Raw genomic sequence first — 27,833 nt, 5'->3', positions numbered from 1 at the left:
ACATACAGCTCTGCCTCAGGTAGTCAGTGTTCTCCCAAAAACTGACTGCCCACTGTTCAAGAGATTCAGTCTTTCCCAAGACAGGCCGTGTGCTGAATTATTGACTTGCTGTTCGGAGCAAAGACTGGGCTTTCCAAACAGCGGGATTTGCTTTGGGCTCTCACTAAACGTTGTATGCTGTAGTGTGACACGCGATACGTCCTGTGGTGTGTCATGTGCTGTGATGCTAATCAACATTCAATACCAGAAGAGGAGAGCAGCTGCTCCCCAGTCAGCATGTCTGAACAGTCCTGCACCCAGCAGGGTATCGCTTAATTCACGCTAATGGATAAAGGACTGACCTCATAACACTCACATAAATGAGGCTAAGGATCAGAGCAAAAATGCAAACTAGTTTTCATTTATTCATAGGGATAGGTGTAATTAGAGGTAATAGCTGGATCCAAAAACTTGCTCTCCAGTGTTTATTTGTTGATGGTACAAAATGTGAATGGCTTGTTCCACTGTTTGTCTCCTGTGAAGTTATTAACTTCCTATAGAAATTAAAGTAAGTGAGCTCTCAAATGCTTATTGAGAGAGTTACAAGGCTTAATGCAGAAAAGCTGCAGATAATTGCATCTCCTAAACGTACTGTAGTCATTTTCACTGTGTAGTAATGGATCTCTATTGAAAATCCACTGTTAAGAGCAGCAGCATATTGACTGAATTTTTTTACCTTATTACATTAGCTCTGCTGTCTTCTGAAGATTAATCAAGAGGAGGCAGCCTCTCCATTGCAGTTGTGGCAACTGGGTAGTAAGGTTATAATTAGGTGCAACTGGGTAGTAAGGTTATAATTAGGTGCAAAGGTCTTCAGTATCTAAGCTGTAGACTACTAGCTACCCTCTTCCATTTCCCACAGCATTCTTCCTCTTCTTCATTTGTGAAGTCTACTGTTCCTCTTGCAAGTCTGTCATCTCAGTGACACAGCTGATGCCATGTGATCAATCATTCATGTCTTGAAGAATCAGTCAGTTATGGTGGCATACTAGTGGTATCAAGCAGGGGTTGATACAGATGAAATTTTAACAAGGCATCATCTACTTGGGTACTTTGTACAGTGCCAACTGTGTGCTTCTGACCCAACACTACAAGCTGGTTTTGGCTATGCTTATTTCTCCAGGAGTAGTCTTCCTGGTGTAATGTGTAGTGAAATAAATTCAGCTTTAATGTCAATTTACAAGAGAACACTGAGTAACACTTGAGGCTCTGTAGTCCCGACAGAGAGCCAGTCTGGGTTATTTTCTGTAGTTCAATGTGGTGCAAACTAACTACATAACATTCTGTGAAAGCTGTTTTTGCTTCTGCTGAGTGGACATCTTTCTTCACCTTTGCATGATAACAAAGATATTATCTGACAGTACACCAAGAATTGAGGGAGGAAGGACTTCATAATTCAGCTGCATAATGGCATCAAATTGGTTGAGAAAGCAGTGGCACTGCTCAAAATAAGGTCGGGATTCTCCATTCTGTAACTAAAGTCCCCTTAATGAAACTGCAGCTAAATTTTCCTTTGTATATTGTTTTTCCATTCTTTAATGTGTCCATTAGTAATCTGTTAAGGTCCTCTTTCTGTGAATAGAGCTTACACCAGTTGGGAGGTGAAAGCTAGTGAAAGCTGATCATCCAAGCCTATAAAGTGATGCTTGCTCAAATCATTGTCCTGCTCTTTGTTGGAAAAAGTATTTCTTACTTTAAAACTTGTCCAGTGCAAGGTTCAGAGTACACTCAGAATAATAGAGTTCTTGATGTGATGTGGCAAGGCCACATCATTAATGACAGACCAGCTGTCAATTGATTACATTTACAAAACCAGTGGAACTATCACTGAATTATCACTGACTCATTACTTCTGCATATCAGGGCAGGAGAATCCTGAAGGAGTACCACTGAAAAGAAAGTAGATGATGAGTGAGGAGGGAGGGATGTGTCTGTAACACAAAAATCCAAAGATTATATCAAGCTTGGAGAGTTATGTGTATGTAGCTGTTGTGAAACGTCTATTCTCATCTTTCCTCTGCTTACTAATTGTCTGAGAGCTAATCTTGACTTAGCAATAATTATTGTAGACAAGAAACCAAGCCAGGAAAATATGCAAGTTTAAAGGTACTAAATTGTCAAAAACTTGACCTAACACTAAACACACATGAATATCCTGAGGACTTTTCATGCACACTGTATGTGACAACTGCCATTTCTCAAACCTGTAAAAGTGCCATGTCATAACAAATCCCCTGTCAGACATATCTGAAGTCACACTGAGCAGCTCTGAGATTCACAGCTTTTACCTAACAAAATCTGATTTGTTAAAACTCAGGGCTCTGCCTTGAGGTCACATTGCTATCTCAAATACTTGCTTTCAAAACCTGTTTAAAAGATACTACTGAAGCATTACATAGTGGAAAGGTTGGATGTTTTTATGCTGTCTTATCCTGAAACTGCCTGACCTTTTTTCCCCTACAACCTTCAGAACCACCAAAGTTAACCTTGAACTATCTTTGTGAAAGTGGCCTGACGCTTGAGCAGATGCCCTCAATCTCTGATCTAGGAACTCAGGGTGACAATGAAATGCTTCACTTCATAGTGGTGGAATATAAATATATTCTTAAAAATGGGGGGTGGAACTTGTCCATTCTAGAAAGAAGTACTGTCTATGACCATAGTTTGTATTAGCACTTCCAACCCTAACACTTCTATGATTCTATGTTGGTACTCTTTCAAAGCTAGGCATTATTATTTCAAGGCTACACATCCAAAGGAATCCATCCTCCTGAGCAAGTTGGTAAGAAAAGCTGGGATATCCTGGCAAGGCCAGGTGGGTGTTTTTTAAATCTCTGAGGCTGCCTGCTGACAATCAGGTGTCTGGTATTGTCAAGCAGTTGCTGTTTCAGCATCTGACAGTACCATAAGGACTTAAGAATAAATGGATGCTCATACAAAGGTCACTCATGTTGAGGGTACTAGTAAAACATTCTTAGAACAATCTTCATTTATATTGTGTGCTTCATACATCAGGATTTTCATTACTATGAATAACCTAAAATCTCCTCTGAAAATATTCTTTATATACTTCTAAGAAGAATCTGCAAGCATTTCTACAAATACAGTTAAGGAAGAACATATGTTATTGGAGGCTCCAGCCTTGCCTATAGTAATGTCATGATGATGGGGGAACATAAAACTGATTTTCCCTGTTGTAGTTATGACTGAATATCTTACTAGTGCATGTGGAAAAGGTAATAACTGCTTGCTAGGAAATATAATTAACTGGGGTTCTATTTGAATATTTGTCTGAGATCTTCACTATTATCCTACTGAAAACCAGGCAGAACCTCTCATCTTGAACAGACAGTACTTGCCCACTTGGCTTTGAACTTCAAGTGCAGTGGAGATGAAGAAAAGGAAAAGAGCACTTTTATGTCTCCAACCACCCCATCCTGTGTATCTAGCTCCATGGTGAAGTGAATACTTGGATGAGAAATTTGACATTCAAATGACTTTGGACTGTGACTCTTCTAGGTCTGAGGCATTTACTGATCTAGCACTTCTTGCCTAGTCTTTCATATGTCCATTATTCCAAGGCTACTTGGCAGGCAACCAAGTAAAAGTGCTGGTGAAGCCATCTTCCCTGGCTGCCTTTTGATGTGGTTTTGATGTATCCGTGTAGTTACAATACTTAGCTACTGACCAGGAGTGGGACTGGACAGGCTGGGCTTCCCTCCCATGCCCTCCCTAATACCAGCAATTGCACTCAACTCATCCTGCAATAAACCTGTTCTGGGAGCTAAATCAGCAGAGGAAAAACTAATCTTACTTAGAGACAGCATTAAAAAAGAAGGGGAAAAAAAGGAAACCAAGGAGATGTAGCCTCCAAATCAGCATTCTTCACTCTGTTAAGCAGAAACCCTGTTTGAGTTTCCCAGAAAACACTCTGAATCATAACCCTCCTAGGAAAAGAAACTTGCATATTTACCCTGGATCTTATTTAGTCAGGCACAGTTTAGACTAATGTTAGAAAAGTGAAGTTTGTACTAAGGGCAAAACCTCCTTACTGGTGATTTTTATTTGTCCTGACATATAAATGGAGGCTGTTGAGGTGCCTCTTCTGGAGTGGTGGATTATGCTGCAGCACTTCCCTTGGGAAACAAGACTGGGAATTTATTTAGCAAGATGCCACTTTCTGAAGATTTCTGACACATTCAAGAAAGATGTGGGATTGAGGGGGGAACCTCCATGGCTCTTATACAAGGATCTTCAGTTAGGTGGAGGACTTTTATTTTTTCCTTTCTTCAGGGTAGCAGAGAATAAGAAGGGGAGAGAAGAGATGTGAGTGTCATTTCTGGTTTAAGGTAGCAACAAAGCATGGGAACTCATTGTAAAACTGTGCATTAATGTTTGGAGTCAGGGTGTCATTTAGATGCTGCCTAGTCCATGACAAGCCTTCTTTAGTATGAAGGAAAAAGAAGCTTTATAAAATCAATAAAGCTGCAGTAACAGTAGCATCAGAGTGTGAGCTGGCCCATAGAAAAGTGATTAACCTCTGTTGAAGTAGAAGCATGCCCGTCTTTGAGACAGGGTTTTTTCTTTGCTGAGCAAGAATTGAGAGGACTGTTCCCAGGCTTACCTGGCTGGGATAATTATTGAGCCATTGATCTTTCTAGGCAAAAGACTGAAACACTTACCTTTTGTGGTGATGCTTTTGGTGGTAGAGTTTCGTAGCCTTTGGTCTCAAGACCTCAGCAATCTGGTAGTCTCTATTTCTGTCTTGCAACTGTTCTACTAAAGAAAGCCAATAAAGATGTGATGCATCTTGTTGTCCATTTTTCACATCTCCCTTGCATCACTGTCTGCCTTAAATACGGTCTGTGAGATTAATTTGGTAAAATATAGCAAATGCAAGTGTTGTTCTCTTCCCTATATGTGTTCTCTCCCATATATGCGTAGTCTGCTGGGTATGGCTTCTGACAAATGGCAGCATAGCACTTGAGTACTGTGTCCAGTTCAGGGCCACTCAATTTAGGAAGGATGTTGACTTGCTGGAATGTGTCCAGAGAAGGGCAACAAAGTTGGTGAGGGGCTTGGAACACAAGCCCTATGAGGAGAGGCTGAGGGAGCTGGGGTTGCTTAGGCTGGAGAAGAGGAGGCTCAGGGGAGAACTTACTGGTCTCTACAACTACCTGAAGGGAGGTTGTGGACAGGTGGAGGTTGGTCTCTTCTCCCAGGCAACCAGCACCAGAACAAGAGGACGCAGTCTCAAGCTGCACCAGGGGAGGTTTAGGCTGGATGTTAGGAAGAAATTCTACACAGAGAGAGTGATTGGCCATTGGAATGGGCTGCCTGGGGAGGTGGTGGAGTCACTGTCATTGGGGGTGTTTAGGAGGAGACTTGATAGGATGCTTGGTTGCATGGTTTAGTTGATTAGGTGTGTTGGATAATAGGTTGGACGCGATGATCTTGAAGGTCTCTTCCAACCTGGTTTATTCTATTCTATTCACTCTGCTGACTACCTGTTTCATTGACTGCTAGATTTCCCTCCTTCTGTGGATTTTGAGCAAGGGGAGGTTACCCTTTGTAAATCTCACATTCAGCTTAAAACTGTGTTTTGTTTTCCCTGGATGCAATGCTGCAGCATCAGTAGTAATCCTTCATCTCACATTTTGCCTTTGATTAAACTTAACCACCTGGGGGTTTTTTTCCTTAAGTTTAGGATGTGGAAAGGCATTGCCAGGGCAGACTGACTGTAGCAGAATGTTACTTGTGTGACAAAACTGTGTTCATAAAGGGTTTGAAATGTACATTTTCGAATACTCCTTTAAAAATGTGTTTAAGTAATAGTTTACAGATCAGTTTCTTTACACGGATGCCCCGCTCCTGGGGTAGGTCTCCCATTTTGTGTGCTGGTATGTGTGTTAACCATAGCAGAAGAGCCACACGGTTTGCATCATTTCCTTTATTTCTTTTTCTTGTAATCTAAATCAATTTCCAAACTAATTTAGATAAGTTGCAAGGAGTTCTTTGGAGACAAGGCCCGACAGCGGAGCTTGACGCAGATAAGAGTGACATCATTCATCGTCCTCACAGGCTTTGGCGCAATGCTTGCCTGAAAAGTCCCTCAATAAGCACAGAGCGCATTAGCGCCGGCTCTGCAACACCTTCCCCGTTGCATAATGGGGTGTTTGCACCGGGCTGCTATCAAAAACCCAGGCAGCAATTCCACCCTGCGTCAGCCTCTCTCACCAGCCGAGCGCTGCAGGCGCGTGTTGGTCCAGTGCACTTCGTGGTGCCTTGTGCAGCCGGGGTGCTAATTAACCAGGGTGTGTTGGTGTGGGTGGGAGAGCCCTGCTCACACCTGTCAGCCCGTGGCTGCGGTGGTACTGTGGGCACCTGGGCAGTTCCCCCTGGCCTGTGTGACTGTGGGCTGCACGGAGCCAATTATGATAAAATCGAGATTATTGTCTTCAGAAAAGCCTGTGGGGTTAAGAGTTTCCAGATATGGCAACAGACCTGTTGGTTCAGGAGCAAGTCCTAGCCCGATCCAGCAAGGAAGGGCATTTTAATGAAACTTTAATTCTTTGCTCCTGAAGCAAAGCGGAGTTGTGGTTTTAAAAGGTGCCTTGGTCTCCAGCTCAGAGAATTTTAAGAAAAGGAAATAAAAGCCCTCTGTTAAACATGCATTCCCAACAAACAGTAGCTGATGCCAGCCAGTCCTCCCTCTCCATAGTGAGCTACTCAGGCATTGTTTCCCTCCTTGACGCCTATTGTTGGATGCCTTAGCAAGTCCCTGTGACATTGTTTGCTGGGTGAGAATAAAGATTTCACTTTTTAAAAGCTGTTTGGGGCATTGTTGCTGTTTTGTTGAGACTGAGGCAGGCAGAGGGCAGACTATGAGGACCACAGGCATGAAAGAGTGGAAACCAAGCATCCTGACTCAATCACAACCTAAGTGGGGCAAGAGTGCTTATTTTTTTAACTTGTTGTGTTTCACATGCACATTTCCTTTTAATACCTGTATTATCCTCTCTCTTTTGGGTATCACCTCATGTGTTTTACCTGAGTATCTCCTGCAGAGCTGATATTCTCTGTACTTTTAGATGTTGTTTATATTGAAATATTATTTTAAAATAGGCAGAGGTTCAGGCTTTGGAGCCATCAGAACTCATGAGGTGCTGCTGCTGTACCCTTTCTTTGCAGCCTGAAAAGAAGAAAATACAGGAAGACAGCAGTCAGTGACACAGCATCAGCTGTACATGGTGATCCACTGTTGGTGCCAGACTGCCCTGTTTGGGTGTGCAGGAGGAAGCAGTGTTGAAAGGGGAGAACACAAGGAAGGTTCACCTATGGCTGTAGGTGCAGATTGGCAGGAACATAGGTGGCCTTGCTCTGGGGGTCTATTAGGGTCGTTCAAGGCTTCAGCTTTGCTTCCAGGCATCCAGTGTGTCAGGTATCTCCTAGTGGTCATATAGAGCAGTAACCCTGTGCAAAATGTTTCCACCTATGAAAGCATAATTCCACACTCACATTCCTCCTGTGAGAGGAGGCCTAGGGCCAGGTTTGACGAGATGCCCAAGTATCCAGAGATGCCGCTGAACGCACAAAGGCGAACATAGTTAAATTTCAGTTCTGTTTGAGCATTATGTATTGTGGTCTGGGAGATCCGGCCATTTTTGCATCGACTGAGCAAGACCCTCTTCCTCTGTGCTTGCAAGGCTTGTGATACCCAGTTTGCCCAGAAGACAGAGGGAGTGAAGCTGATAGCTGAGCCTGGAACTGCACAATAGTCCAGCCTTACAGGAGTTGCTCCTGCTTTTCTTTGTGCTGACACTGGCAGGTCCAGGGACCTAAACCTGCATCTTTGCACTGGGTTGGGTTTTCCAGTAGATCAGCTGAAACGAAGGTCCTTTACTGTGGCCTTTTCACTCTCTCAGGGCATAGACATGGGACCACTCTCAAGGTGGAAAGTACCCTCGAGCTGTAAATACATCCTAGAGCTCCCTGTATTGTAGCCTGCAGGCACAACCATACATGGTCGAGCCCTTGTCCCTAAAATTCCTGAAGGGCATACCCGCCTGCGCCAGGCAGGCTTTGATTTGTGCATAAACCCTTGGGGAGCAGCTGTAATTCCTGCTCTGTGAACTCCTCCTGTGCTGTCAGAAACATGCAAAACATTTCATGGTTTGTTTTGTTTCAAAACACACAACCTGGATTATTTTAAATTGTTTTCTCATTGACTGAACTCATTCTCTGAAAGAGTTATTACTCACAGATATTTTTTTGTTATTATTGTAGCTTCCATTCACCTTACTGCATACTTTCACCTTTCATAGCTGACACTCAGCTTTTTCTTTTAAATGAACAAGGTGAGATGATGCTTAATTAAAACTCTTGGAGTGGAGGTGGCGATCATTACAGGGTGATGATGTAGAAGGTGAACTCCTCTGTTTATGCACAGACCTGAATGGGCTTGAGAGATGGGTGTTATGCCACTGTCCCACCCAGAGAAGCCATCTCTGAAGCACAAGAGGTTAATTCATTTTCTGCTCCTTGGTCTCTCTTCTGTGACTGCCAACAAAGGTAGCAATTACCAGTGTTATCTCAGGGATTGTTCCCTGATGTGGGTAATTGCAAACTGAAAACCCACACTGATTCGCTGAGGGAATTTCTTCCAGGCCAGAGAACACCCCTTGTCTGGTCAGCAGCACAAGAAAGTTGTTACCTAGACTAAATTTGTGCTAATACCTTAGGGCAAAAGGTTCCATATCTATTACAGGTCCCTTGAAACATCTGTTTGTTTGAAGGATCAGCTCTACCCAGCCACAGTCAAGAATTTGTAGCATGCCTTAAAGGGCAAGCCATTTTCTGCCTTTTTTTCCCCCCCCTTTTTCAGTGTCTTTGGGGTTTTTTTAAGGCAACTTCTGTAGCATACTTTATGCTTTACATAACAAATATGTATGCTGTCGTACTTGTTGTGTAAAAGAAAATAATAAATCACAGCAACACATTTGTTCTTGTGGAAGCAGCCTGAATCAAAAGAGAAGGAATGGCTTTCACAAGTTGCAAATGCCTAGAGGGGGTTATGATAGCTGGCTCTTAAGCCTAACATTCAAGGCTGCTTTACCGCCATCAGCTTTGGAGCACTGAAACACAGCCTAGCTGAGATATTTTTTTAATTTAAAAGAGGGGGGGATGGAAGTTTAAAATAGACTACTTGAAACGATTTAACAAGGGCTGTAGTGGATTTAACAGGAGTTGTGGTGGCTTTTCCATTGCTGGTACTTCAAGATCAAAATCAAATGTTTTGTTCATGCAGACAGTAATTTCAGGGAAATCTTCTGACCACATGAATTCAGGCTAGAACGGCTGGTTTTGGCCTGATTATCTTTAAGTACATTGCCCAGAACAATATAGTAGTTTCTGTGTTCCAGCCAGGAAAATCCAGGAAAATAGAGCAGTGCAGCCAACTGTCTCTGTACACCCTCAAACACTTTAGTGTCGGGGAAAGTGTTAGTGAGATTTGGGACAGTTTCACTACCCAGTAAAGTAAGTGAGTGTCTCCCCTTTGGCTTCAGTAGGCTCCAGGTCAGGAAACTTTGCAAGTTTATCTGCAGCCATTGAGTGGGTTATGCTGCAGAAGTCCCCAGATGAGATTCTCCTTTTCGAAAGTGTGCTGTGCAGATGCGGTGAGCCCTCGCTGCAGGGAACTGCTAAGAAAAGGTCAGGCACCCCTGGAAAAGGAGTAGACAATATATGCAAATTGTTGGTATTTAATTCAGTCATGTAGTGGGGAAGAATAAACATTATTCCTGACATTTCCATTTTTGATTAATGATGAATGGAGTTGGCAGATGTTCAGCTGGCCACCAGATGGGGTCTGCTCAGTCCAACAAACAGAATAGAAACAGTCTGGGTCTTGTAAAGCTAGCACTGACAAAAGCTCTGACAATCTCTAGTTCATCCAAGTGATACACCAACTTTGACCTCGAAACAACTTAGCAGTTTGAGAATGGGGGTAGTACAACCAGCGGAACTGTTTATGGAAGTGAAATGGGGTGTGGAAGGATGGGAGCTGGTTAATTTGCAGGAGTTTCAGCAGGTTTTTTCCGCTGCAGGAGTCACGGAGTGCAGCTTTGAATTCACGGGGCTGGATCCGTGCGACATCTTGCTGCTCACCTACGGTAACAAATATAACTGTCAGGGCTCCAGGTACATCTCATGTCGCTGTGGTTTTGTGATGGGGATCGGCTGTGTTTTTAACGTCGTTAACCCAGGATGGGCTTGGCTACTCGAGATCAGATAGCTCAGTATTGGTCCTGATCCATCAAGTCTGCCTTTCTGTCTGGCTGCGTCTGGCGATGGTTAATCAGCACAGCGGAGCGGGGGATAGCAGTTCTTCCTGGCCCGCCTTGAAACTCCCGTGTGCCTGGCTGAGCGCCGGGGTCGGAACTAGGGGGGTACACGCCAGGGACAGGGATGCTTTCCTGAGCGCCTCTGCCAGCTGCAGCTGCCGCACCTTCACCCGTCAGGGCCGTCTCCCCATAGCACCCTGCGGGCAAAGTTATTCAAATTTAGAAGAGTGAATTTAAATTCATGCAAATTGGTTCCTGAGGGAAGCGATAAGTGTCCGCGAAGTGCCTTCGTCCGTCGCCCTCCCGCAAGGGGGATAAGGCACCTCCGGCCTCAGTGGGGGTTGGGAGAGTGGGAGGAGGCGAGTCGCTGCTTGCCCCGCTGCTTGCCCCGCTGCTTGCCCCGCTGCTTGCCCCGCTGCTTGCCCCGCTGCTTGCCCCACTGCCCCTCGCAGCGAGGTTGCCGCTTTGACCCCGAGAGGCAGTCGTTCTCTTTGATAATGACTTCCCAAGGGAAATAAAGAGCGGGAGGGAAGAGGAAAGAGGAAATCTGAGCGCGCTGTTCACGGTTACATTCACGGTGCCGGAGGCGAAGCTGCTCGCCAGCCTTTGAAGCCAAACCACCCGCCTCTCGAGGCGTTTTATGCCCACACTGGGGGGTGGGGGGTGGGGTAAAGCTGAAGGCTGGCAGTTGTTTGTCCAGGTAGCTCAGGTGCACTTTACTGTGCACAGACAGGGTCTCGAACACCGCTTTCTCACTTGAGATGTGCTAAGGAAGGCAGTGATGGGCATCTGCTTGCTGTGGTCCTTGGCTTCGGAGTGATTTTATTTTTTTAGTTACTTTTGTTCATGCACAGCGATCTAGAGCAAAGGATTTCCCGTGCTTACTCGGGGTCCTTAACTCCGCAGTACCCTGCGGGGTGACAGGACCGCGCTGGCCGGGCCGAGCAGGGTCAGCCCGGAGCGCGGCTTAGGGTGGGGTGGGAAATCTATTTCGGGCGTAAACAAGAACAAAAGCGCTGTCGGTAAAACACATGTCCGGCGTGTTCTGAGCGCGAAGATTTATTGCTTCTGCAAACGCTTGTTCCCCCGGGTGGGCAGGCGGCGGAGACGGCGGCTGGAGGGGCTCCTTGCTTCTCTTCCTCCTTCCCTCTCTGCTCCGCCTTGGGCAGCGCTTTGATGGGAAGATCGCTGGTGGGAGAAATTCCTCCCGCGGCCGACGGGGAACCGGTGAGGGGCCGGTCTGTGGCCGCCGCACTTCTGTCCCAAGCAAGGGATGCCGTGGGTCGACGCTGACGGTGCTGGTCCGGGGCGCGTTTCGGGAGGAGCGCTCGGGAGGCTGCTCCCTTCCCGGCTGGCAGCCCCGGGGGTGGAGAGGTAGGAGGGCGCGGGGGCGGCGCAGGTAGCTCTCCCGCCGCGCTCCCAGCAGGCGGGACGAGGAGGGGAAGTGGCGGCGCCGCCCGGCAGGGACTGGGCAGAAGTCCCCCCCTGCTGCCCCCCTCTTCGACGGGGCTGTGCCTGGCGCTGGCCGCTCCTCCGGACCTGCCTGGGGAAAGGAACGGAAAGGGGAGCAGCGCGCCCGGTCCCGCAGCCGGGGAGCTGCGGGCGCCTCCCCGGGACTTTGCAGCCCCGGGGGGACAGCTGGGGCAGGGGCTCGGTTTAAAACAGTGAGTGCAGCGAAGAGGTCGGGTCAGCAGCGGGCATCACTTCTCCTACGCCTCCGCGCCCAGCTTCTCCAGCAGCCCAGCCACTCTTCGGTGCTGTGAAGAGGTAATTTGCCGGTCCCGATGCCACTCTCCCTCGCGGCGCCTCCGCCGGAGCAGCTGGGCGGGGGCCGGTGCCGGGCGCAGCGGTGGGGAGCCGACAGGGAGGAACTGGGGGGACCTCGGGCGCCTCTGACCCATCGTAACGGCCTTGAAACTTGGGAAGGAGAAGGAAAATTTCTGTCCTTCAGCCTTATGAAGGCGTCATTCCGGTCCCTTTGAGATGAGCGCATCTGGCTCGGCCTGCCTGTCAGAATAAACTGGGCTGTGCGCGGAATTAGTTTGGGGGGGTTTTACAACTCCAGTCTTCTGACTTACTGAACACTTTCTTGAAGTGTTTTCTCTGGAAACTTGTCTGAAATGAGGGCTGTGAGCCCTAACAAAGAAGGGTGTTGTTCGGGAGCCAACAGGTGACGGGGTGAAACCCGAGTATATGTGTACATTGGAGTAAAGTCTGGCTGCTGTTTAAAATAGAATTTAAAAAATCAATGGGAGACTGTAAAAGGCAAGATTTTGTTCTTTCTAAATCTGTGCACTCTCTTTAAGGAGGGCAGGGGGGGAGAAGCATCCGTGAGAATACCTCTTCCTCGGCTAGAGGTTTGGTTCTTGCCCAACTGCAGCGGGCGCTTGTATTCCCCTCAGCGCTGCGCAGCGCCAAGCATAACATCCCAGGCAGATGTGCTGGCGGGGGGTGATACTTTGTCACCGGGCTTCCTCCTTTTGTTAATGCAGGTAGCCTGTCTTTGCAGTGTGGCTTGTCAAAAGGAGATACTCTGAGAAGCACCGTCGGCCTTCGAATTGCAAAAGTGATCGTTGTGCTAGGATGGGAAAGAGGGAGAAAGCAGTTAACTCCTCCCTCCTTGCACGCTGGTAAATTAAAGGGGAAAAAAGTTCTAAGGTCCATCTAAAGGTCTGCTGAATGAACAAGTATACAGGGTTCATTCCTTCCCCCCGTGTTCTGGATAGTTCATTACCGAAAGGACCCAACGCCAGAGGAAGTCACTGTGTGATGGTGCTGATGAAATTCTGCTTATCAACTCTGAATTCAGGTTTCCCACGTACAGAGCTGTAGAGCTGCCTGTAAATACATTGTTTGAAGTGTAGCTAGGGAATGGGACTTTCTGATCATTCATGTAATACATACTGGAAATTAAAAAAACCCAGTGGTTATTCTGTGGTAGTTTATTGCTGCTGTATTGTGCTCTTCCTCTTCTAATGTAGTTATGCACTGGGGATTAAATAAACAGGTGAGTGGGCTGGCCATGCTAATCTTAACTCCTTCATTGTGAAGGGATACACGCGATATGCATCTTGTATCCCCTATAGCCTTGTTAACAAGCCTTCTAACAAAAAAGTTGTTAAACAATTTGCCCTGCAGGACGGAGTAAAACAGCAGGGGATGGGCAAGGAGATGTTTGTCTAACTGTGCTCACAAATCATGACCTTCTCTATCTGATCAGGGGTGAACATAATCAGTGAGTTGGAAATCCTAGCACGTAGGAACCTTCATGTGGGGTTCAGCAATAGCTTTGCTCTGAGTTTGCTATCCTGATACTTTGTTTTGTAGTTAAAAGTGTAGTTTGCCTTCACTTCTTTGAACTTTGTCATAATACAGTTGGCTTAATGCATTTGCAGAAAAAATGTATTAATTGCTTTTCTTTTCAAAATCAAACTTAGCTGTTTAATTCAATTATGTTATTTATAGTTGTCAAGTTCCCAGTGAAATACCTTGCAGCCTATGAAGCTTTTTTTGAGAGGTAATAATTTGAATGGAGTTGAAACCTCAAAGTGTTTCAGACTCTTGAGAAAGCAAAGCAAAGCATCCTGCTATGTTTTGGAGATGTTATGGCAAGAGTAGAAAGACCACCTTTCTACTCATCCCTCTGGAAGCATTTATTTTTTCAGCTGTTGTTTATATTCATTTGAGTCCTCCTTAGGATGTAATCATCTTAAACAGACCACTTTGAAGGATGAGTGTGGTTGGGGGATGGGAAGGAAGAACCCTGTAGTTTTAAAATGCAAACCAAATTACACTTGAGCAGGAGAAGGAAGGAGAACTCCTAAACAGGCAGTTGCTAAAGGAGTTCTGCAGATAGCCTGCTGTTAAGGTGGGCTGGTTTAGAAACCTCGTTTTGAGCAACAGCACAGTATTTGTGACAGGGCCGTGTTGATACATGGTGCACTGTCAGTCATTTTATAGCTGGCTTAGCATTAGCTCCATGGTGGCGTTTCTCTTTTAAAGTGAATGCTGTCCTTTCAGTCATCTCGGGTCATGGAGGTTTATAAACCTCGCTTTAAACATTTCCAAGTGCCTTCTCTGGGCAGGAGCAGCACCCCAATGGTAAAGTTGCATTCAACAGTTGGCTTGATGTTCTACCAGCCATACTTTCATCCTGCCCAGTATCGCTGGGATATGGGCTTGTGGGTCTGTGATTCTCTCTTGTTGGAGCTGGAATGCTTGCTGTCTGAAATGGATGGTCAAAGGCAACCCAAGCAGGAGCACTCTCTGTGGAAAAGCAGTGTGGTCTCGCTCACACCTACGCCTTGTCTTCCTTTGGAATTAGGCAATGCTCCTGCACTTATGTGCCTTTGCTACACAGCATTATCTAGTGGCCATGTAGAAGCAGCATGTAGCCTTAGTTCAGAAATTCTCAGAAAAATTAGCAAGGCCTCATGAATTCAAATTTTGGGTTGTCTCTTTGTCTCTCAAAAGAAAAAAAGTAGTCAGAGAAGTTAATCTTTGATCTTACAGAGAAGAGGTTTTGGAGCAATCAGTATGAAGCAATTACTCAATTACCTGTGTGCTGGTGAGCGTTGGGTGTGAGTAAACCACAGGTACACCCTGCTTGAGTGCCCAGGGACTGGCAGAGCTGAACCTGTATCTTTGGCTAAACTCTGTAGCAGATCTGATTCCTGTGGTGCAGTTGAGGTCAGGCTGTCTAATGTAATGTCAAAGATGTTTCACCTAGTAACTCCTTTTATTGCTGGGTTATTGGAGAGGCGTCTTCAAAAGTGAGTCTAACCAACACAAGTTCTTGTGTTGCAATGCTATGGTAATTGGAAATAGTATCTTAGGCATGAGTGGCATGTAAGCCAGCTGTATCTGTTTCTGAGGGGAAATTGCAAAGCAATTCATCTACTGACAGGTTGGACTTGATGATTTTTGAGGTCTTTTCCAACCTTATTGATTCTATGATTCTACAGAAGGACCTGGACTTCTCATTGATGGTCATAGTGATTTTACCTTTGAGAATTATTTGGGTGTAGATGATGTGGGACACTAGCTGCCAACCTGAGCATCCCCATTCATCTGGACAGAACAGTCAGCACTGCTGTTGCTTTTTGCTAGAGTGATTTCTTAACTGCGTCACAGTACCCCTCTGTACCTCCTTCCTCACGCTCCAGTTTTATACAAGCAATAAGAGAAACCTTCCTAATGCTTGGCTGAGCGTTGGACTGGACAGTCTTTGAGGTCTCCCCCAGTCATACACATTCTGTGATTCTATGACTGCATTTCCAGTAGTATGTGGACAGAGGAAATAGTTCTTTGTATCACTTATCTTACAGTTTGTTTTTGAAGGAAACTAAATCAATGGACCTAGATGTCCTGCTCTTTTACACCTATAGGACTGAGTTTTTAGGATTGAGTTTGGTTTTTACTTACCTTCCATGACACAAACTGTAGTATGGCCATACTAAGCTCAGAAGCTGTTTTGCCAGCTTTCAGTTGTTTGGCTAGAGTAAGATTTCAGAAGTTTGCCTGACAGCTCATAAGGTTTGTAGAAACAGCTTCCTCTCAAAGAGGAGAGAGATGTTTGCCTGCCTCTCAAACATTAAATAAATCCCTTCTGACAGCGCAGCTGTGTAGCATAATAGAAGTATGCTGGTGTCTTAGCAGTGCACCAAAAGTAGTGTGTATGTTTTCAAACCAGAAGTTTTTGAAGTAAAGTTGAACAAGTTAACTTTTTGAGCACTAGCCCAGTGGAAGAGCTAAGTAATCCTATCTCTTTTTGTTTGGTATGGGACTCTATAGACATATTGAAAATGGAGGTAGGCAGATCAGATAGACTGTGTCATACTGAATATCACACTTTCTCTGCATTTGAGGCTTTGCATGCATGTGGCCACTTTCATGGAGCAGGTTTGGGTTTATGCCCTGAATCAAAGAGCCTGGCACTAGCCAGTACCTCACACTTGAAGGAAGAGAAACTCCTATGGAGTAACTAGTAGAATACTTGGGTACTCATTCTTACATCTTTCTTCCATCTGTGGTCTAGCAGCAACTCATTTTCTCTAATCTGGTGGTGATGAAACTGGAAACGTAATGTGGTACCCACCAGAAGTTTTTAGATTGCTCTCCCCTTTAGACCCATCAGCCAGGTTGTATGTCAAGAATAGTAAAGTCTTCTACAGCTCAGATCTAGCACTGACAAAGTTCCATCTGTATTTAGACAAACAGGTAAAAGAATTGCCTAAAATGGGGAAGGCACAGCTCATGTATAATGTCATACTTTAAAGGCAAGCTTGTTTCTAACCCCACTGGTCAGGATGTCTGTCATGGTAGGATACATTCACTCTGCTTTTGGTTATCTGTATTTCACTGAAATTCCTGGTCTGAATTTCCTAACTGCTAGAATTAATGTAAGACATTTATCTTAATAAGCTTTTTACTGCAGAATGCTTATGGATGTCAGTGAGGGCCTTCTGTGCCAGCTGTGACTCCCACTGATAGTCAGCTTTTCAGGCTTCATGAATCAACAGAAGAATGTCCCTGTAGGGTTTTAAATTAGCAGAACAATCATAAGGTATTTTATAGAGCCTAATCTGTCATAATTGGATTTCAGATATATAACTGGACCAACGCCCTTCCCCTCCAAAGTTCTCAGAGTAATCCAGCAGACACTCACTACTCTGTCTACCTCACACACACTACACACACAACCATCTTTCTCTAGTCATTTATTTTCTGTCAAGTGGTTGTCATGGCTTTTGTGTCACTAGAACGGTGGTACTAAGGGCTTGAAGAAGAACTCGTGTCATTCCTTTTGTTAATACCTGATCAATGAGTCTTTCCTGGACAGACCTGCAAGTAACATGGGATGTGACACAAGCGGAAGTGTAAAAGCAGCCGTGTTAATGTTGAAATACATTGCAGTTGTTGAAGGTGGTAGTGTGTGTGTCTAGTTTTCTTTTTCTTGAGTAGTTCTATTTTTACAACTATATTAAGCACCTTTGAATTGCTTGTGGCAAGCTGTGATGATGCTTCAATCACTGATCTGGGCAACTCAAAGGAACAGTAAAGTGTTGTAAGATCATTTATGCTGATAATTAGTTATTGCATGTTCAGATTTATTAAAGCTCTGTTAATCTCTTCTTCCAGATCAATTTCTTGATGAGCTGCAGCTGAAATATTTAACGCTCCACACCTATGCCATTGGAGATGGAGGCCAAAGCCAACAATCTTGTTTTCGGGTGTCAGCGAAGCTCAACATCTGATGATGACTCTGGCTGTGCCTTGGAAGAATATGCCTGGGTTCCCCCAGGCCTCAGACCAGAGCAGGTACAAACTATGCTTCTGCATTTTTAAAATCAGCCTTGCAAGGACTGTCTAAGGGAGTGCTGTGCTGCCTCTACAAGTGTCACTACATTTTTATGGTGTCTAAAACTCTTCCCTTCTTATGAAGTTCACATAGAACTTCCACCTTCTTGTTTTTTGTCCTATTCCAATGAAGCTCTGTGTTGGGATCCTAAAATCCTCCACATGGAGATGTTTTATGTTAAAAAAAAATCCCAGTCAGGATTTTGCAGTAAGTTATGTGCTACAGAGGTAGTGTTGAGTCTAAAAGCAGCACAGAAATTTGCTTGTTCTTTGAAATAAGTTATTAGGAGAAATTAAAGCTCATGGCATCGTACCTCATGGCATTGTGCTACATGGCCAGTACTTCACTGCACTTATACAGCTCTCTAAATAATTAGGCATTTGACTTCTCCAGCATGTATGCTACTACAGCACACACAAATGAAAGTGTTCTGTTAGTGTGACAAGTAGTAGTGTGTGTTATGCTTGTTTAAATAGTTGTATGCCTGCAATTTGTTCATGCTGGGATTTCTTTTGTGTGATCTCTGGACCCGACACTCACAGGTTGGTTGGGCTGTTCCTTCCCCTTTCTCCTTTCTTCTTCTATAACATCACAGTAATGGAAATAAAAGTTGCTATGGGAGATGAAACTGCAGCTCTTGTGGGTATTCATTGCAGCTGTGCTGAAGCTGCATCCTTGGTAATATCCAGAATTCAGACCAGCGTTAAATGGACAGAGTGGCTTTGTGGCATCTGCTAACAGAGGCAGAGCAGCCTTCCTTCAGATGGCAAGCTCATACAGTCTAGTTAAAAAGGTGAAGGAGATGTCTCCTTTTTGCTGTGCTGAGGTTTTCTTGATCCTGACTAAAGCAACAAGTCAGCAGGAATGGCAGACGATGGGTTATTTTTAGGGAAATTGCTTTTATCACTTAAGCATATATAAAAATCCTGAGGAACCAGACCTTAAGGCAAACAGCAAGCTTAACGTTCCGCCAGGGCAATTAAATGCCCTAATGATGCTCATAATCCAGCTAGCTCAAACTTACTACAGATTTTTTTTCCCCAAAATGACTTGAGAACAGTGCAATAAACTTGAGAAAAGGGCATGACAAATACCTTTAGAGCTTCACTTCTTCCTGCGTGTTGTTATCTTTGCCTGCAGCTTCTTGGAATACAGTCAGCAGCGAGCGGGTTTACAGTAGACTTCTGATGTTTTAATTTTGGTTAAATGAAGACCAAGTCATGTTTTGTGTGACCTTTCCCAATTGCTTCCCGAGTCAGGTGACTGATGGCTGCTTCTTTTTCATCTGTCTTGCACAGTAATAAGCTGTTGACCTGAACATTATTTCAGTGTGGCTGGCAAGTAATATTTTTGCCAATAGCCGGCTCTTATTTACAGCCCCAGGCCTCGTGACAAGCTGGAAACTGCATAGGAAAAACAATAAATCTGTAACTGTTCCACAAAAATATTTTTTGCCATTGGGCTTTGTCATAGTGTTCATTACAGCTTTCCTGTCATAGTTCTGTTCAGAAAGAAGCAGGGGGCGGGAAGGTTGATAGGTGTGTACACATAATATTGATTTCTTTACCAAAAACACCCAGCCTGTGAAAATTTTTTAGTTCAGTCACATCTGATTGAAATTTTTGGTGGATGCAGCCTCCTCCCAAGGGAAGGATGTTTCCACCTTCTCACCAAAGCCCCACATGGAAGCAATGAAAGCTGATGCTTTGGGTGAACCTGATCAGCAGGAGACTACAAAACAGCTTTTGTCTCAACAATGTGTAAAATGCAGAGAGCAAATTAAATGTGTTTATATAGTGGCTGTTTTCTGAAAAGCTTCATGCCTTACGTGGTAAATTGCAGAGGGGAAACTTGGAATTTCCAAGGGGTTGTTGACCAGCCCTGAAGGGGGTGGGAATAATGAGAACATTAAACGTGCATAATTTATGATACCCCCCTAATTGTCACCGCAAATTGCATTCCAGAAAAGCAATTCAGCAGCTGGGTGCTAGTTTTATCAGAGACAATTCAGGTTTGCTGAGCTGGTTCATCTGGGTCTCCTATTTCCAGCACAAACCCTGTCACAGATCTAATGTAGCGTAACCTTCTTCCCTCATAAACGAGACCTGAGATAAAACAGTAGCTGAAGGAAGCTTGCAGTGCATGGATGATGTGCATCTCTTGGTCTGAACTCTGTGTTCCTCCTGGCCAGGTCCAGCTGTATTTCGCCTGTTTGCCAGAGGAGAAGGTCCCTTATGTTAACAGCCCTGGAGAGAAACATCGAATTAAACAGCTTCTCTATCAGCTGCCACCCCATGATAATGAGGTAAATACAGGTTTTAGGATGGACCATCAGGGCTTGTGTCTCCTGTCAGCTTTTACTTGGAGAATTACCTACCTGTGCATTTATTACAAGCCTAAACTCTGGCCTGCGGTGGCATCTGACCTATAAAACAGCATGGTGTGTACACTGGGTCCATTGTTTAGCTGTCCAGTTGGCTTGTGTGCAGATAAGAGCTGTCTGGAAGGACACTGCCTTTGCTTGTTAGGGGTGCTGGTATCACTGCAATAAACTTAACACAAGTTGGGTTTATAGTGTTTGCAGCCACCCACCAATTACCAGGAACCTACAAATTCCTGGAATTGCATTGTAGTGCACAAAAAGGATGCTTTGTGATAGTAAAAGGTTTGCATCTCAGATATGCAGTGTAATTTGGAGTAGAAGTGGAAATAACAAACAAGCTCTTTGTAGGGAGAGGGGGCGGGGGTGTCAATGCTTAAGATCTTGTGCATACTGCAATACTTAGTTGTGGGCACTTAACCATAAATCTAATGGACAATGTTACGACCGATTTAGCTTCATTCCATTACTTTAGGATAGCAGCAGGTTTTGGGTTGGCTTTTTTTAAACCTTCTTTCTTGCTTAGACAGCTTCTTAGTTGAGTAGGTTATTTTTTCCCCCCCCTTGTAATGCAGAATGTCCCTCTGTACCACTTGTGCACAATGCTGTATTAGATAACTATTTTGATGGTAAGAAACCACCAGCTGGAAAAGTTTAATGATGATTGCCAGCACACCTGATGAATTTCTTTGCTACATGCATTTATTAACCTGTTACTCAGCACCTAAAATAAGTTCTCCTGTGTTTTCACTCATAGGTCAGATACTGCCAGTCTTTAAGTGAAGAAGAAAAGAAGGAACTGCAGATGTTCAGCTCTCAGCGCAAAAAGGAGGCCCTCGGCCGAGGCACTATTAAGCTGCTCTCGAGAGCAGTGATGCATGCGGTTTGCGAACAGGTAACACCACTGGTGCCACAAGCTAACTAGCAGGCTGAACAGTCTAAAACTACACTATCTCAATATTAAATGTAAGCTTATCTCTGCCTGTGCACACACACAGAGGAGACTCTTTCTGATACTGCATGTAAACAGAAAGAAGGTAGTCCCTGCTTAAGCAAAACATAGCCTTTGAGTCCTGGGAATGAACTGGACCTTTGCTGCTTCCTGCTCAAAAAACCTAAACCCCCTGTTGCTGGCCAGTGTAATGGCAATTAGAAAAACATCATATGCTTAAACATGTTACCATAAATTCTGTTCACTCAAGGTTAGTTGATGCACAGCTCGTCTAGACAAAAATTGAGGATGTTTTTCCCCTTTTGGACCAAACCCTGCATATTTGATTTGGTGTTTCAAATTAGGTTAAATGTTGGAAGCTAATGGTTTGGGATGGAAAGTGTGTTCACTTTCTGTTTGTTTGTTCTTTTTCCCCAAGTGTGGTACTAAAGTAAATGGGGGTGAAGTTGCAGTTTTTGCCTCAAGAGCTGGACCTGGTGTGTGCTGGCATCCCTCATGTTTTGTGTGCTTCACATGTAACGAGCTGCTTGTTGACCTTATCTACTTCTACCAAGATGGAAAAATTCACTGTGGCAGACACCATGCTGAACTTCTCAAACCTCGATGTTCAGCCTGTGATGAGGTAAATAATTCACAATCTACAGCCAATCTTCCTTCCTGTTTGGTTCACAAACTGCTTCACCTGAGCAAATACTAACTTCAGGTGCACTCCTATATGGCAGGAATCTGCTGGATAGATGTTTGAAGGCTGAAGGGTGTTTGACTTCTTATCAAACTGGCAACATTACACGCAGTCTGGTGGTACTTAGAAGCCACCTGCCTGTTCATATTTAGAATTGAATCTTGGAGATTGAATTAGTACAAATATGCCAAAATATCACCTTGATCAGTTTTTTTTATGGCTGAGGTTTTATGTTCTCTGGGGGTTTTCTGCTTTAAAAAGCACAAGTTTTGGTTTTCTCTTTTTTGTTTCCTTTTTTTTAGTTTTTTGTTATAGAAAAGATCAGAAGGCTGCAGTTGATATGGGAGATTGTTTCTCTCTTTGTATTCCAAAGGCAGCTAAGTAAGAGTAAATTTCATGTGTGAACTGCACAGTTAGCATAGTTTGCATCCTCTTAAACTCTCAAGGTGAAACTTTGGGCACTTAACTAAAACTTTACTTTTTATCCCCAAAAAGATCATTTTTGCTGATGAGTGTACAGAAGCTGAGGGTCGCCACTGGCACATGAAACACTTCTGTTGCCTCGAGTGTGAAACAATCCTGGGTGGACAGAGATACATCATGAAGGATGGGCGACCGTTCTGCTGTAACTGTTTTGAATCTCTCTATGCAGAATACTGTGAGACCTGTGGAGAGCACATTGGTAAGTGTGTCCTTTTTAAGGGTTAAGCTTAAAAGCAAGGGAAAGCTGACTTATTTCACATTCCAGGAATGTAGATTCTGCAAGTAATTTTTTAGAGAAGCCCCAAAAAGCATTGTTTGTTTTTTTCCCCTCCCTTTCCAGGTGTTGACCATGCTCAGATGACCTATGATGGACAGCACTGGCATGCCACAGAGACTTGCTTTTCTTGTGCTCAGTGCAAGGTGTCCTTGCTCGGCTGCCCTTTCCTTCCAAAGCAAGGGCAGATTTATTGTTCAAAAACCTGCAGCTTGGGAGAGGATGTTCATGCCTCCGACTCTTCTGACTCTGCCTTTCAGTCAGCTCGATCCAGAGATTCCAGGAGGAGCGTTCGCATGGGAAAAAGCAGCCGGTCAGCCGACCAGTGCCGCCAGTCCCTGCTGCTGTCACCAGCCCTCAATTACAAATTCCCTGGCCTTGCAGGCAACGCTGATGACACACTTTCTCGTAAGATGGATGACTTAAGCCTTTCAAGGGAAGAGGCAAGCTTTGTTAATGAAGACTTCTGGAAAGGAAGAGTAGAGCAAGAAATGCCTGAAGACCCTGAAGAATGGGCTGAACACGAAGACTACATGACTCAGCTTCTTCTGAAGTTTGGTGATAAAAGCCTCTTCCAGCAGCCTGCTGAGGTAGACATTAGATCAAGCGAACACTGGATTTCTGATAGCATGGTCAAGAACAAGTTGGACTTGAAAAAAAATAACCCAAGTCTAGCAAGTAAGAAGTATCAATCAGATATGTACTGGGCTCAGTCACAAGATGGCTTGGGTGACTCTGCATACGGCAGCCACCCAGGCCCTGCCAGCAGCAGAAAAATCCAGGAACTAGACATGGAACACAGGGCCTCAGAATACAAACATGACCAAACGCCGTGGTATGGAGGTTCACTTGAATGTCTGTCTGACCTGAAACAGCAAGAACAAAGTGTTCGAGACTCCATGGATTCTTTGGCTTTATCTAATATAACAGGTAATGGGGGGGGGGAATGACTGGTTTTGCTGGAGAGGTCATCCAAAGCATGCATGTTGGAGTATTTTGGACTTCCCATAGCTGTGATTTCTAAAAAGCTGTAGTAGCAAGTAGTGTGTGTAAAGTAGGCAATAGCTTTTATCAAGTGCCTGTTCTTCCACAAGACAGATTTCTGCTGCTTAAAACTCTTTATTCTTCTTTCCCTTTTGGATTATCTTTCCTTTAAATGCTTATGAACACCAAGAATGGTCTTGAACTATGTGTTTGTTACATACAAACTACTGCTTTAAGTAAATGAAGATTTCATTTTTCCATACCTTAAGCAGAAGAAGTTGCATTACATACTAGGATAATATTAGAAAAATAATCTGCAAAACACTTTAAATTCCTGGTTTGCTTGCTAAAATAAGTAGTAAATCTGAAAGGACAGTCACTTTCTTTGCCTTGGGAAATGAGCTTTATGACAATATCTTTCTCCATTGACTAAAGATAAGCTGATAATCCACTTTTGTGAACCTCCTTGTCAAACCGATTGAAATTAGACACAGGGATGTAAGTCAGATTTTTGAGTGTGTGTTTTAACCTTCCTTTTCTGTCTCCCTACAAAAACCACAAGCCTGCAAGTTTGTTATGAGATACCCATTTAAAAAGTTGTCCTGTCCTCTTCTCAATTTCTCTCCTCCTATAACCTGGAGCTACTGTAGCTGCTCCTGTAGCTCAGGACCAAGCACATGCTGCATTGCCTAAGAAGTAATGAAGGAACCAAAAGGGGAGCTTGGTTCAGGGGGCACAGGAGAAGGAGGAAGTAGAGGTATTTCACCTGGGAAGATCAGTGGGCAGATGATGCTGTTGTGGGAATGCATGGTCATTGGACACAAACCTGGAGTAAACTAGGCCAGCTTACTGCTGATTGTTTTTTGAGGGGCAGCAAGCTTATCTTTCCTGTAGCAACAGCTGGAATACTGAATAGAGCAATACCAGAAACATGGAATACTTTAGCCTTAGAAATGCCAGGCACATACTGTAGAGCAATTCAAAGTAATTCTTAAAGTGTGTATACTAGAGCTGTTCACAAATTTTAAACTTGTTAAACATCTTCCACTCTTGATACCCTAATTTTAGCTAATTCTTTAGTAAGCAGAACAAACACTTCAATGATTTCAGTCAAAACAAAGCTTATTTTTCCATGAAGCTACTCCTTCTGGTAACGGTTCCAAAACCCACTGATCAGGTCTTCTTGGATGAAAAGAAATGTTTACTATTTTGTTATAAGACTTATCTCTTTGCTAATTTTCCTTTTCCTCCTTTCTCCATTCCCACCACAGGGGCTTCAATGGATGGAGAAGGCAAGCCACGGCCATCTCTCTACTCTTTACAAACCTTCCAAGAACTGGAAGCAGAGGACTGTGAGAAATTGAGCAACATGGGAACTCTGAACTCTTCGATGCTCCATCGGAGTACAGAGTCGTTGAAGAGCCTGAGCTCAGAGTTGTGTCAGGAAAAGGTCTCGCCAGAGGAAAAGCCAGTGCATATGCCTGTACTGAGAAGATCTAAATCCCAGTCTAGACCACAGCAAGTAAAGTTTTCAGATGATGTTATTGATAATGGAAGTTACGAGAACATTGAAATACGTCAGCCTCCGATGAGTGAAAGGACTCGTAGGCGTGTTTACCATTTTGAAGACCGTGGAAATCGTCCTTCTCATCATCGCAGAAGGAGTAGGAAGTCTCGTTCAGATAATGCACTCAACTTGGCCACAGAAAGAAGATGCTCTCCAAGAGAGAGATTTCGTTATTACTCGCCTCAGGATCATGAAAAGTTTATTCAGAACAGAAGCTCACGTGAGCTTCAGGCGTACATCCAAAACGCGGAGCTGTACGGACAGTATGCCCACACGCGGTCCGATTACGCACTGAGGAATCAGGTTGTTGATAAGTTTTTTGGATTGTATGGTGAGGAAGATGACTCCTGGTGTTCCACCTCGTCCTCATCATCCGACTCTGAAGAAGAAGGATATTTTCTAGGACAGCCAATTCCACAGCCACGATCACTGAGATACCCATACTACACAGATGACCTTTCTGGTCCAACTGCTGCGTTATCTAGCTCTCAGTTTGGACAAAGGACAACCAAATCGAAGAAGAAGAGGGGACACAAAGGGAAAAATTGCATCATTTCTTAAGACTGATTTTACCAGTTGGGAAAGACCAGTTAATAACTCTGTAGCTACAGCCTGAACCACATCTTTTTATATTAATAATTATACTTAGGCAAGTTGCTAAGGTTCTTAATGCTTTGCCAGTGTCAATGATAACCAGAGTTTACATTGTATAAGTAACAGTGGGAAATGTCACCATGCCAAATGACAGTCTGCTCAGATAGTGCTAGGTTTACTCTTACTGCAGTTCCTCATGCAGATGTTTTGTAGACATTTTATTTTGTGCTTGCTCTTCACCTAAGTCGAATTACCTGAGAGAGGGGATTCAACAAAGATCAGTGAAAGTGTCAGACCTGTGCTGTAGCTATACTCACACAGGGTGTGATCTTTTGACTTTTTCCTCTTACCACCAAGCAAAAGAAGGCTCCATGCTGTTCCCATTCTTTCCTGATAAAAGGTTGCTCTTCCTCCTTCAAGTTTCTTTACAAAAAAAATTGATTATTTTTTTTTCATTTGGGAAAATGCTTTTTTCCCAAGAGTCCACTATTAAAGAGGCCAAAATCAGAACATGGGAGCTGAAATGCTGGAGGCCTTGATGTAGTCAAGAGCAGCAGGAAATGGTTGATACAACTTCCGTGGCCTCCACGTTCTTTAAAGAATTCCATCCCTCCGAAAGGATTGTGTGTGTGTCTCTGTTTAAAGGAAGATATTAATTAAGCTGCTGGAGTTGGACCTGGCTGCCAGTGAGTGGTGATGCTTTCCATGCCGTGTCCCCCACCCCCCAGCAGCAAAAGAGAGAGGTACAGCTGCTGGAGTCCTTTGCTCAGGCATGTAACCCCATTAGTTCAATGAATCTACTTGCGTAACAAATACTTTCATAAGGGCTTAAAGGATTAGGCTCCAGAATTGTGTCTTTTCAAATGCCATTATCCAGGTTAAAACAAAAAAAAAAATGTATTAGCTGCAATTCTAAATAATAATTAAAAAAAAAACAAACAAAAAACCCACCCCAACCCACCACCAAACATTGATATTTATAATGTAGTATTTCATAGGCTTAAATGTATTCATAATTTAACAGTGCAAATACTAATGTACATATTGTACAGTTAAAAGTTTAAAAGCTGAATATTTTTATATCCCTGAATTTGAACACGTTTGTTACAATATCAAACTAGATTTGTTAGGGGTTTAAACAGCAGCATCATGGAAGAAATATTGCTTGTATTTTAGTCAGAGGTTTTAAGTTGAGAAATACTGAAAAAAAAAAATGTTTAGTGCAAACACAGCTTAATTTTGTCTACTAGGTATTAAAAGCTCTGTATGCATGGTGGGGCTATGTAAATACTCTCTAAACTATGGCCTTCTTAATCTTGCAAGTGTTATTTATGGGTCAAGCAAAATGTAAACTATATAAATGTAAAAACCACACAAGCCTGGAATATATCAGAACAACAGATATGCAACTGCTGTGGTTGTGGATTGTTATTTTTTGTTCTTCACAGAATCACGGAATGTTTGGGGCTGGAAGGGACCTCGACAGACCATCTAGTCCAACCGCCCCACCCCCTGCCCGAGCAGGATCACCTATATCAGATCACACAGGAACACATCCAGGCAGGTGTTGAGTATCTCCACAGAGGGAGACTCCACAACCTCCCTGGGCAGCCTGTTCCAGTGTTGCATCACTCTCACTTGTTCCCCTCCTTCCCCCAAAAGCTAGTGAAGTCCCCGAGCATCACAGAACAGAGATGCTGGGTTGTTCCAGGAAGTAAGCTGGCGACATTTATAAAGTAGTAGGTAATCTCAGGAGTTGCCTTCAACTCCTACATGGAGCAGGAGCTGTTTTAAGTTGCAGTAAACATCTTCCAGTTTTTTTAGATAAAGGGCAGAAGATTGTTACTTGAATTAAGAGTGACACACACCAACTGAGATACCCAATGACAAAGCTATTGGCTTTCTGACCACCTGAAGAGGTACCTCATGAAATACCAGATACTTACTACCAAAAGAGAAGCCGGGCAAATTGAACTACACTTCTAATTCTTGACGATACAGAAGTTTTGCAATAAAAGCAAGGAAGTAAGGGAGGGAGTAGACACATGGGTACTGGCTTACACAAGAGAAAAGGAAGCTATTGCTAAACTAAAGTAGTGGTTATGGGATTGTATTTTTCGGGATAAAGTAAGTGTTAGATCCATCACTCCCAGAGGTGGTGTTCACCACGCGAGT

At 44.0% G+C, this 27,833-nt stretch overlaps 1 protein-coding gene across 1 annotated transcript in view; it reads left to right on the top strand.

Annotated features, from left to right (window-relative positions):
- Positions 1-26,084, top strand: part of PRICKLE1 (prickle planar cell polarity protein 1) — a 66,247-nt gene extending 40,163 nt beyond the window's left edge. Inside the window, exons 2-8 of the mRNA XM_054178634.1 lie at positions 17,523-17,702; positions 19,934-20,047; positions 20,880-21,017; positions 21,493-21,696; positions 22,252-22,438; positions 22,580-23,443; positions 24,769-26,084. Of these exons, the coding sequence (XP_054034609.1) occupies positions 17,571-17,702; positions 19,934-20,047; positions 20,880-21,017; positions 21,493-21,696; positions 22,252-22,438; positions 22,580-23,443; positions 24,769-25,625 (2,496 nt within the window). The 5' untranslated portion in view covers positions 17,523-17,570 and the 3' untranslated portion in view covers positions 25,626-26,084. The remainder of the gene's footprint in view (positions 1-17,522; positions 17,703-19,933; positions 20,048-20,879; positions 21,018-21,492; positions 21,697-22,251; positions 22,439-22,579; positions 23,444-24,768) is intronic.
- The last annotated feature ends 1,749 nt before the right edge of the window (positions 26,085-27,833 follow it).

This window comes from Dryobates pubescens, chromosome Z (genome assembly GCF_014839835.1).
Source record: "Dryobates pubescens isolate bDryPub1 chromosome Z, bDryPub1.pri, whole genome shotgun sequence".
Classification (NCBI taxonomy): domain Eukaryota; kingdom Metazoa; phylum Chordata; class Aves; order Piciformes; family Picidae; genus Dryobates; species Dryobates pubescens.
This window is presented reverse-complemented; position numbering and strand designations above follow the sequence as displayed.